The 12,094-nt window shown below is 39.1% G+C and overlaps 1 protein-coding gene across 1 annotated transcript; it reads right to left on the bottom strand.

Moving 5' to 3' along the window:
* Nucleotides 1-3,651: 3,651 nt before the first annotated feature.
* On the bottom strand, nucleotides 3,652-10,689 carry SPCS3 (signal peptidase complex subunit 3). Its single transcript, XM_088524619.1, has 5 exons — nucleotides 10,457-10,689; nucleotides 8,069-8,142; nucleotides 5,572-5,648; nucleotides 4,225-4,340; nucleotides 3,652-3,804 (listed from the first exon to the last, which is right to left on the bottom strand). Exons 1-5 carry the CDS (start codon nucleotides 10,597-10,599, stop codon nucleotides 3,672-3,674), a joined length of 543 nt encoding a protein of 180 aa, XP_088380745.1. The 5' UTR covers nucleotides 10,600-10,689; the 3' UTR covers nucleotides 3,652-3,671.
* Nucleotides 10,690-12,094: the final 1,405 nt, after the last annotated feature.

Below are 12,094 nucleotides of genomic sequence, written 5' to 3'. Positions count from 1 at the left end.
TTCCTTTTTCTCTGCAACAAGAGAATGGGGAGCCACCTGCCCTGTGTCTGGAAAGCTGCTAGCAAGCAACTACAGCATCACTACATCCTCACCTACGCTTGTCTTGCCCTCACGACAAAACTAAGTTCTCCTTTCTAAGGACTTTAACATAAACTCAATAACGGTCTCCTCATCTATTAAGGCTGCTCAGAAGTGTTGCCCTCAAACCAAATACAACTCTCTAGAACAGCATCAAACACCATGCACTACCTCAAAACTGTGCTACTGTTTGCTTGCAGGAATTTACCATTTCTGCTGAAATAAGGTAAATTTATCTGTTTTTGACAGTTTTTCTAGTTAAAGTATTCTTTCACTGAGAGCCTTTAAATTCATTGGAAGATGGTTACCAGGAAAACATGGATGAATGCCAAGCCACAAGAAATAAGTTTCATTAAAGAGTTTGGAAAATAACTCACAGATAAAATCAACTACACATTTCTCAATGAAAACAAACCTTTCATCCAATTATCTCTAAAAATAATTAAGCTTTGTTTTCCTTCTGTGTGCTGGTATTACATTCTGTGTAATATACAATTCTTTAAAGCAACATACAGATTTTCTATCAAAGCACAGAAAAAAATAGGTTGGTATTTCACAGTGGCCACTTATGCTAGTCTTTGGAAAACTGTGCATGCTCAGAGAACTGAAATTCATATAAGTATGTTACGGGAGAATGAAAGATTGTCCTCAAATATTGCTGCAAAAATACTTTTAAGTTCTTTTAAACAGCTCTCATCTACTCTTCCAGTAAAGAGAATACAACTACCTACTTTTAGGTCCAGTATATAGCAAATCAGAGATAATTCATAAAAATTTAAGTTCCCTTTTCAAAAGCAAGTTGATTTTCTCAAGAACAATGTCTTTAGGCCAATTAACTATAAAAACAAACCAACAAACAAAAAACCCTGCTTCTGCCCCTATCAACAGCAGGGAATAGGGCCAAAAATCGTTTTTCAATGGTATTGGGCTTGCTTCACCTGAGCTCATTTTTGCCTTAAATCTAGCAGCTGTCCTGATTGCATCTTTCCGGTGGACTGCAGATTCTTTTTTCTTGCATTTACTTTTTTGAGTGGTGCTTTCAGTATTAATACTGCTTTTACTGAAAACCCTAATAGTATATACCTGTTTACCTAGCCTCGTATCGGGGTTTATCTGTTGTCCCATTAAAAGACCAAAAGGCACACAGCCGCTCTTCTCACTATTCTGTATTCTGTGTTTTATAGTCCAGCTAAGAATTACCTGTTACCTCATACATATCCTGTTTCCACATTCCAATATTCTTGCCTCTCACCTTGCCTCCTTGTTTGCACCCTTGCTACTCAAAACAGCATTTTCTCTGCAAAAAATAGTTCTGAGTTAATTTTATGTCAGCAGTGCAGTGATGCCAGCAAGTGCTACGAGCAGGCTCATGTAGGAAAGGTGTTGCAAGTACGCAGCTCAAGGCAAACAGTCCACAGAAACACATATGCAGCCTCTGTTGGATTTTGAATTTTGCCTAAGTAGGGATGCAAGTCTGCTCCAGCAATGAGTCAGCTGCTGCCAGACAGAACTGCAAGTTGTGCTGGGGATCCCCTAATCCAGCAGGGACTTGAAGGACGGTATCTGCACCAAAAGGCGGAGAGATCGTGAAATAACCTTCAACACGTGCCCTCAACACAAAATGCCAGGACAGCATCCATCAAAAACCATTCCCAAACAACAGGTGAACAAGAGCACTCTTAGCAAACAGCTACTTTACAAAGCATGGCCACAATTTTCAAGTGTAAACTTAGAAGTCAAGTCTTAACAGTGTTAAAATTACTATGTAGGACACACCTTACATACATATAAAAGCGCTGAACATACTTCTTCTCCCCTGCCCCCCCAAAAATGTCATTTTATATCCCCAGTTTAGCAAATAAAAAGAGGACTTATAAAGGCCAAGGCACCCTTAGATTTTTTCCCTCCACTTTGTGGGTGAAGGAGAATGCAGAGAGGAGAGAGATAGCTGGTACACTTTTAAGGATAAAGATACATCACAGAAAACAACATTCGTAGCCAAGTATTTCATTACCCTTTCCCTGATAATGGGAATTATATCCTTCAGAGGAAAATTAAAGCGAGAGAACAGCAGGTTATGAACTGGTTCTGCCTAAGGGAAGTTTCATATTTCTCAGTATTTGTGTTCCAATTCTTACCTTCCAAACTTCAGTATCTCTTTTTCTGAAGGTTTGTCACATTGTAATTATCTTCCTATAGTTTCTATAGTTTTGTTCATGATTTGTAATATTACAAGACTCCTTGTTACATTCATTTCAGACTATATTTCCTCTTATTAAAAATCCCCACCCAATTCAGAACATGCTAGGTGTCTGACAATAAATCAATTCCTAATAAAAATATTTATTATTAGAAATGAAACTCAGATCTACCAAAATTTGCTCAAATTCTACGCTAGGAGACTGTCAATATGTCCCTCCTAGATAAAAATCACTACTTAATCACTACTAGTAAAAAACACTAGCTGATTAGTATAAACCATCATTATAGAGCCTTCTATCCTGCATTTTTCCTTCTCTATCCAACTAGGGCAAGCATTTGTACCTGTGGCTGAGGGAGGCAAGATGGGGAGGGAGTAAGATGTGCTGCCACAGATAGGCCATATCTTTTTGAGTAGAGGCGCTGACTGAAAATCCTTATGAAACTGGTATACTCTTTATTTTTCTTGGTTGGTACAAATCTGGGACTTGCAGGTAAACTTATATCTAAATCCAAACTGCTAAATCTGTCTAGGCTCCTCTCTTACACTGCTGTCAGAGATCTTAAGTGTTCTCCATAAGAGCCAGGAAAACTTCAGTCCCACTCCTAACTATGAAGGGAAGGGTCCTTCCACTATCTATTTATTCTAGCAAACCGTGGAATGAGTGTCTTCTTTTTTCTTGCCAAGTAGATCCCAGTAAAATAAAAATAAATGCAGACAGCTTGATAAAAAGCATCTTTAAAGATGGCTTATGCTTAATATACTGAAAATCTTTTCTTTTTTTTTCTAGCAGTCAGTTGCATTTTCATGTTATATGCAGTTACTAAAGTGCTTTACAACATAGAACTTGTTATGTTAATGCACTTGGATATCTAGATCTCCAAGAGAGATAACAAACCAAAGTAGCAACAGGCAATTCTAAAAAGGGACAGGTCTACCCTCCTGCAACGTTACATATGCACATAGTAAAAGCTGTAAAACAGAATAGCCAATTGTATGTGGAAAAAAAAATGACACTGTGGTGTGTATTTAATTTGTGTAGAACTCAAATAACTATTAAATTACTTTAAAAAACAATCAGGCTAGTTTCTGTTTTTAAGATGTTTATTTAAAAGAAAGGTAGACCTATACCCAGGTGGCCAGAGTCCTCAGTTATCCAAAACACAAAAGAAATACTTCGAACTGTAGCACAGCAATTTACATCCCCTTTAAGCTTCAGCTTCAATGGTTTATTTAAAAAAATTAAAAACTTTCATTTTCCTTTCCTATGCTGTCAAAGGAAACTAAGTACCTTTTATTGGAGGATTGCATGGGATGGGAGAAGAAACCACGATAAAATTTATTCACAATATACAAGTATAAAAATATGTTGCTTAGGATTCAATATTATAATTTAATAACTTTTTGTTGTTTCATAGGTATCTGGGAAAGGAACAGACACATGTCCTGACCCTGTCACAAGAGGTAGAATGCCAGCATTTGGTACAACGTTCCAGGAGAGAGTCAAAGTGACGTTCCTGTTTCCCCTGCAAAAACAACAAAGAAAATCAGCACAAATACTCAAAGTAACTAGTTTAGCTCTGAAATACTCATTTTAAGTAATTTAGGGTATGAATGGTTTTCCTGATCCAGAAACAATGGGCTTTTAAATTTCACATAAGGATGAAGTAACTTTCAATTTTACCAAGTTACTTCATGAAATATTCCCTAGTACTAAAATAAAAAGATTTTTACTATTATCCAAATCCAAAGGATTTATTAGCTGCTTTCTAGCCTACAGAAAGGAAATGCGATATTGGGATACAAGATATCCCACTCGCCAAGCTACAAAGATGCAACAGACTAATAATGCATCAAATACAGTTTTCTTAGAACAGTAACACCAAGAGGTATGTAAAACACAAAGTAAATCAAGGTGCTATTAAGAAAAACAATGATTTACTTACTTGAGACCATTTCCATCATCAAAGAAAAAGTATTTTGACTTCATATCTTTTAAGAACAGCCTTGGATTATCTCCCCTCAAGATGATCTTATCCCAAAGGACCACCTGGTTCAGAGCCTAAGAACACAATTACATCAGCAAGCTAACAGAGCATATGCAATAACTGAAATTGCAAAGCATCATCCATCCAGAAAACCTGAAGTACGTTCTTGAAATCCACCCTCATATGCCTTATTTATTCAATTATTTTTATGGAAGTACTACAAAAAAAAATGACATGTGGCACAGATAGTGAACAGAAACAGCAACAAAGCAGTTCCATAAAACCTGACAAAAATATTTTCAGGATCAACAGATTTTGAAGTCTACAAAATATGAAAAGTATTCCTTCTAAACTTAATAAGCTTTTCTTTTTTAAAAACAGTATTTAGATGTTGTTTCAAATGAAAGATTTGAATTGCTCTATCACGACACTGTCAAGGCATTTAACATTTTTTGCTAACTTTAATGGAGGAAAAAAAAAAAAAAAGAACAGTCTGATATGCAAGTATGGTTACAGAAGTTGCACAAATACCTCAAAGAAACACATCCCAAATCCTTAAATATTTGAAATATACTGTTCTTTTGAGTTAATAATCCAGTAAGGATGACGTTATTGTTTACATTCCTGTTTAGTAACTTATGGTACCATTTATCTAAAATGTTTCTCAGTGTGCTCATTTGTGAAAACTAGCATAAAAGTAAATAAAGTGTGAAACAAAATAATTAAGTTCCACTTGCCAGTAAAGAATCCTCAACAAATTTCAATAAACTGTTCTACACAGCTCCTGTCATGTAAATGAAAAAAGCCCACTGATACCCAAAGTGAAAATCTGTAACAACTGATGCAGCAATGGTTACAATTTTGAGCAATCAGTCAAGGTAATGGAGAAATGTCATGGGGCACAGACAAACATTTCTGTGGTCTACGAACAAAAGACCCTCTACACCTTACAGGACCAAAGGCTTCTATATTCTGTCTCTTAGCAGCAATCAATTGCAGAAAGTTAGGGAAAAGTACAACAAAAAGTACAAATAAGTGAAAAGTAATTTAAAGTCCACTATTCTAGATGAGTAATGCAAGTTTTGTCACCCTTCTCTCCTCTGCTGGGTACACATCAGTCAAGTTTAATCAGTCTGTGAACCTCCTACCCCTCTGATGAAATAAACTGTATTCTAATGTACCAGTGCAACCAGTCCAAGTGGTAGGAAGTACTGGTGCCTTAATTCTTCCCAACAGCACGACAGGATGTTAAAAATAACTGCAGTACAAAATGGTAATAGCTTTGACTTTCTTTTTGATACTTACATTGTTTTTTGTTGAATATTCTGCAGACAAATATAGAAACAATTGTTTAACATTCCAGTCAAATATGCTCCGCAGATGTATGCAAGTTAAGAAAAATAACACATTGCAAATCACAATCTGATTTTTTACTAGAAACCAGACCATGATAAATTTCAGTAAGTTTTACATTTCAACATCCCTCATCTTTTTATAAATCAGTGCATTTCCAAGTGTCCTACCAGATATATTAACTGCTTTCCCAATTACTGAAAAAAATACAGATTTAGATTTCCTTACAGAGATCTTTTTTTCCTCAAATGTTTTGAGATAGCTGTATTTGGTGTTACAAGCTAGCAACTAGAATCTACTGCTAGCCAGACTACTATAAAACATTGGGCATATAAGGGAAGACAAAATTATTTACTAAATGTCTTTAGGCTATTTTCTATACTGAAATAACACTGATGTCTAACTATGGAACCAGATCCAAGATCCAACAATATATAAACACTTACGAAATGGGCAGGGAGCAGTATTACAGTCTGCAATACCCACATAAAGAAGAAATACCACATTTAACACAACATTAAAAACATTATGAATTATCAAATTCATTTACCTACACACTACAAGGACAATCAGCCTATCAGGCTGTTAAAAACAAAAACCACCACCACGAAAATCTCTGCTCAAATTTCTGCTCAACAATAAAGAACTGACAACTAATATTTGAGGTTCTCAGTGTAATATAGCTACCTGATACTTTAAATATTTGTCTGTTGTTCATTTAACAATAAAATGCATCATGTGCAAATGCTAAGGAAGCTGACAGCAACATTTAGCTATAAAAGCCTTTTCTTATTCCTAACATACACAGATATGCTTCCTTTTTTATTCCATTCACCATTACCTCAACAAATAAATTAAACGGATTCCCTGGGCCAGGCTCAAATCCCTCCTCCATTTTATCCCAAGTTGGAATCATATTAGAATCTCAAAAAAAGAGTTAAGTGATAGTTCTTAGAGTCTTGGTAACATATTTAATTCATGGTGAACTTGAGTAAAAATACTCAAAACTACCTTCTCTCATTCCCGAATTGTTTTTTAAACAGTTTTTTGTTTAATTCCTACCATATGCCTCCCTTTTAACTGAAAGAACAAATGTACCAGTAACCATTTACAGCTTTTATCTAAATAAACAAACAATAAAAAAAAAAGTTGTATTTTACAACTGTGAACATTGTGGATTTATTTATATGGGGCACAAAAAAATTACTGCTACTAAAAAAACTCACCTATTAAAACATGAATTTTTCGATGTCCACATATTGCAGACTAATTCATTTTAAAGAGTTATTTTGCCAGAGGTTCTTTCTCCTCTTCCTCCCTTTCATCCTCAAACAATTCAAATTGTCTGCTTTAAAAGAATTTTAAGTCTCTGGTTTTGATATATATAAGCATTTGAGAAGTAAAATGCAGACATAAGAGTTCACCTCCCCCAGGCTTCCAGATTATAAAGTTCCTTATTCTTGAGCATCAAAACCTGCAAAATCCAACTAACCTTTCACATCCATTTAAGATTTGTATTTTGTTTGGTTTGCTTTACACAATGTATTTATTATTCTCCACCACAGAAAAAAAAAAAATGAAGCACAAAGGAAGTCAATATTGTGCCTAAGGCAGTGGCAAAAAATGAAAACAGACACAGAAAAAAATCCCAGCAGTCTCAGTTGCAAAACAAACCTTAATGTAACAACCTAACTGATATAAAACATGGTGTCTTATGTTAGGTACTGGTTTCTGTAAAAAATACATAATTTTTATTTCAATGCTCCAAATCTTAAGACTGATCCCTTTCTATTGTCAAATAATCCAGCCAAAACAAAAGCAAACAAATTCTCAATAATCCCAATCCCAACAAATAAAAAACAGGCTACCAAGGAAGCCAAGAAGAGCAGCAGTGGCTAATTTTGTAGAATATCACATGTTTCTTGATGAACTTCACACTATTCTTTGACAATTTATATCTAAACAAGTACCATGACTGCTTTTTATTTTGAAAGACAGGTACTTGCATGATTATAAGAGGAAAACATAACTTTGAAAACCCTCACAAGGAGTCTGGAAGCTGCATCAGAGTTCTTTAGACTCAGTATGACAGTCAAAATAGCATGTTACCTAACCCCTAGAATTAATTCTCACCTCAAACCACCAATACAAACCTCAGTTAACATTAACACCACATTTCATTACAGAGCCCTATTTTAAAAGAAGGCATAATAAAAGAGGAAATGACTCACTCGGATCATTTACCAGCCGCAGAATAGATACTCTAAGTCCTGGTTTACTGCCATAGCTATATAATACACTATCTTTCACTGCTTTAAATTTAGATTACAGGACAAATTACTGTTTTTTCCCTCAAGTTCTGAATATCTGAAGATTATAAGGTAACAAAAATAAACTTCAAGATGTTCTCATTTCAAAGATTTGCAAACCATTTTTCCCTTAAGGATATCTGCAGTTATGTCAAACGTGACGAATCCCAGATCACTTCTTTCTCTAGGTCCAGTGAAATCTTCTACATTTTTTCTATGATAAAACAAAGCATAAATTATCTTTTCTTATTATTTCTCTTGTATATTTTACATAAATAATATATTTTACTACATAATCCCTTCATCCATTTTCTGTACCTTTTTTTAGAGGATTTTGGCTCCAGTATAATTACATAGTTAAACAATATGCACTTCCTGAAAAGTTTGAAGACATAGTTTTGAATGAGACAACTTTTGTAGACTACTGTGGTGCCAAGATATAGAAATAGCACGTGGACTTTCCTGTTTGCAAAAATCTATATCCATGTGTATCTAAATTGCACTGTTCTCGAATATAGTAAAGTATTTCATAGCCACCCCCAAATATAAAAAGCTGACTGGAACATCAGCAGCATAGCTATCTGCTGGCAATCATTTTCAAAGTTATTTCTGGACTTTTTATTAAAAAAAAAAAAAAAAGGATCATCTAGCCATTTTTATAAAGGGCTGTCCAACCATTCGGATAATCTGGGGTTTATGTTTGTAGTTCACACAACTTACTGAATTTTCCTCTGGCACATACAGTTATTAAATAGTAGCATAAGGAAAATGCTTATTTTCCTCTCTGCTTTATTTAAATAATACTGTTTTGATACCCAGAATTTCATTACAAATTCACATTTGAAGAAAACATCTGACAATCATATTAAACTGCATTGCAAAAAGAAACTGGAAATCAACACTGAAGGACAACAGATACTTTAAGATTTATTCACTGAGTTTAGCAATTTACCAAACCTACTATCTACAGTTAGGAATACCATAAGCAGGTTGACAATGGACTCTGAATCTTAACTTCTAATGTAGCAGAAAGGTTTTAGGAATTACTAACTTGTCAATTCCATTAATTCTAGTCTGAAAATAATACAATTTCATGAAAACTACATTTAGGCATCTCAAAGAAACAAATGAACAAAAGTATCAACTGTTTAAAAAAAAAAAAAAAAAACTTTCAGAGACTGTATTTAAGAAAATTGCCACCAAACTCCCTCTGTGAAAGATTAGCTATGAATTTCCATCCTTTTGCAAAAAATCAACATCTTTGTAAGGAGCAATTCTTATCACAAATGTGGCTTCATTTCAGAATCACTATCAATCTGGGGACATAACTAGCTTCTACTTATGGTCTGCAGATCACTCCTAGGAGTTCAAAAGCTACTAACGTGCAGTACCTTCACTAATACAGGATCTGTGTACCACCAAATTGATTGGCAGTGCAAATTTCATCCTGATTAAGCACTAATATGACACTTCCCATCTTTTCAGTATGCCAGGATACTCAGAATATGCTTTTATGGCAGCTTTATACCATTTGGAGTAGTCTTAAAACCATCCAAAAGATGACTACAAATGAAAAGTAGGAACTGCAATCATCTCCCTGCTACGCACGCCTGTTCACTGGGGCAGCTCCAAAGCTTATCAGATTGCTCTGTGAGCTGCTTTAACTCACTAATCTGATAGAAAACAAACCTAGCAAAAAAAAATTGTTGATGGGTTAGTGAGTTAAAACAGCTCAAACTACGCAGTGAGCCCATGTGCAGCTCCAGGAGCCAGTTATTGCATCTGCCCAGCTACGTGTGAAGCTATAAGCATGTACACTGTGAAGGTCTAGGAGCTGGAAGTTTTCTGTGACAGAGCTTCATGTTTAAAAAAAAAAAAAAAAAAAAAAAAAAGGTTTTATTGCACACTCCACCTCAGCACTTTCTGTCATGTGGGCACACCTTCAATATGCCAAGCGAGTCTGCTTCCACTGAATCCACAGGGAAGGGAAATACGTTACCACTGGAAAAACCTGAGAGAACTACTAACTAAACAAACAGAAATCACTTCGGGGAGAAGCTGCATGCTCATTTAAGAGCTCGCTTCCTGCCTCAAACCGTTCAAGAGGGCGCTCCTTTGTTCCCTACGCTCGATCCCCTGCCGGTCACTCGGCTGCTGCACAACACCCGGCTGCTACTCCCAGGCGAGCCCACCCTCGGCACCCAGCACCGGGCGGCGCGGGCTGCGGGCGGCGCGGGCTGCGGGCGCGGGCCCGCCCGGGGGCGGCGAGCGCCGTCGTGGGGCTCCCTCATTGGCCCCACGGCGGCCTCGGCAACGGGCGGAGCCTGGTTCCCGCGGCAGGAAGCGCCCGGCGGGGAAGGAGAGGCCCAGGGAGGGCTGCCTCGAGGCAGTGGGCCCCAACGGCCGTAACGGCTCCTCGCACGCCGCCCCCAACGGCCGTAACGGCCGCTTCCCCCCCCCCTTCCGCCCCACGGCGGGGCGGGTGCGTGGGAACCGACCGGCGGCCGCGCCGCCCGGCCCGCACTCACAGCACGACGCGGGAGACGGCGATGCTGACGGGCACGCTGCGCTCCTTGAAGGCGGTGGTGATGAAGCAGCCGAAGGTGAGCGCCGCCATCACGCTCAGCGAGAAGGCGAAGAGCGAGTTGGCCCGGGACAGCACCGTGTTCATCTCGCCGCTCGGGCCTGGCCGCCGCGCCACGCAAGCTCGGAGGCTCCCGGCCCGGCCGAAGCTCCGAGGCGGGAGGCGGAGGGCGGCTCCGCAGGGGCCGGCGACGCTGGGGCGCGGCGGCAGCAGCCGGAGGAGGAGAAGGGGCGCTGCGGCGCGCGCGCGGCCGGCGGGGAGGCGCGGCCCGGAGCCCGCCCCCGGGGGCGGCGCCTCGCGGCCGTTGGGCGGCCGCGGCCGTTGGTGCCGGCTCGGCCGCGGATAGGTGTGCTCTGAGCTTCTGCTCTGTGTCATTCGGTTGTGCTTATCTGAAATAATAATAATAATGACTGCTGGTCGGGCATCACAGCACCTTGCCAGCGTGGGTCGTGGCGAGGCTCTGGGGAGGGCCTGAGTGCTCACCCAAGTCGGCTTGGCTCATTTGCTGGCCTAGGTGCAGCTGCGTCTCCTCAGTAGCGGCCAGAGTGCGAGCAGCTTCTGGTGATGGCTCTTTGGCACCCTCATTGCTACTGCATGCAGTCCTGCTGCATGCGTAACTCTGGAAAAAAGAGCATATGTTAAATGTGATCAGAGTTAACTCTGCCATGTGTTGCATTTCTGAGTGTTTTGGTTTTGCAGGGAAATTGAAATACCCTCCCATGGATTTTTGTATTTATGGTTATATAATAAAATGTAAATAGCATCTGAGGGAAAGGAGTTTTTTTCTTCCTCCCCCCTTCTCCCTCCCCCCCCCTCAGCCCCCAGTCTCTGCATCTTGCTCTAGCTGCTTTCACACAAATAAGCAAATCATGTAGTGTAGTTATTCATGTCTGAAGACCTCATTTAGTAGGTAGGCTTCTCTTTAGAATTTTCTTTATGAAACGGCACAGTGATCCCACACCATTTCCAGGATGGGGCAATCTTACTAGGGGGTAGAATTCCCTCCAGAGAGCTGCTGCCCACTCATATAGTAAAGTGGTTTCCATCTCGTCTTCCTAGGTCCCTGAACTGGCTCCCATTCCTGCACTTGGGCTCCTGAGTCACAAGCCTGTGAGCACTTGATATGATAAGTTTGAGGATGGGGGGAGAGGAAGAGCATGTTACATGATTTTCTCTCTCTTCTAAAAGTTTGGGAACTAATCCTGGGTATTAATACCTCCCTTTCTCCCCTATCCCAAGAGTTTGTGCAGTTTTTTTTTGTGTGTGTGTGTGTATGTGTGTACGTTTTACTCATTTGATTGCATTCAGTAGATTACTAGGCCTTATTAAATAAAAAAAAATACTTAGGGCTGACAACAGGTGTCAGCAGTAGTTCACTTATATTTAATTTCCTCTTTACAAGTCTTAGATTCCAATGCTCTAAAGTCAGAGAGTAGGAGTGGGAGCTGAGAAGATATGGGTCTGTAAAAGTGGAAGGCCTCAAAGAGATGAAAGGGCTAGAGGGGGAGGAAGGACTAATTGTCTGGCTGGTATGAAAAAATTATTATTTGTAATAATGGCATTGTTTCTTTACCTCTTTTTT

The sequence above is a fragment of the Tinamus guttatus genome, unplaced genomic scaffold, assembly GCF_059628265.1.
Source record: "Tinamus guttatus ecotype Peru unplaced genomic scaffold, ASM5962826v1 Tinamus_guttatus_pri_ptg000213l, whole genome shotgun sequence".
Taxonomy (NCBI): Eukaryota; Metazoa; Chordata; class Aves; order Tinamiformes; family Tinamidae; genus Tinamus; species Tinamus guttatus.
Note: the sequence above shows the minus strand (reverse complement) of the source record. Positions and strands in the feature narration are given on the sequence as shown.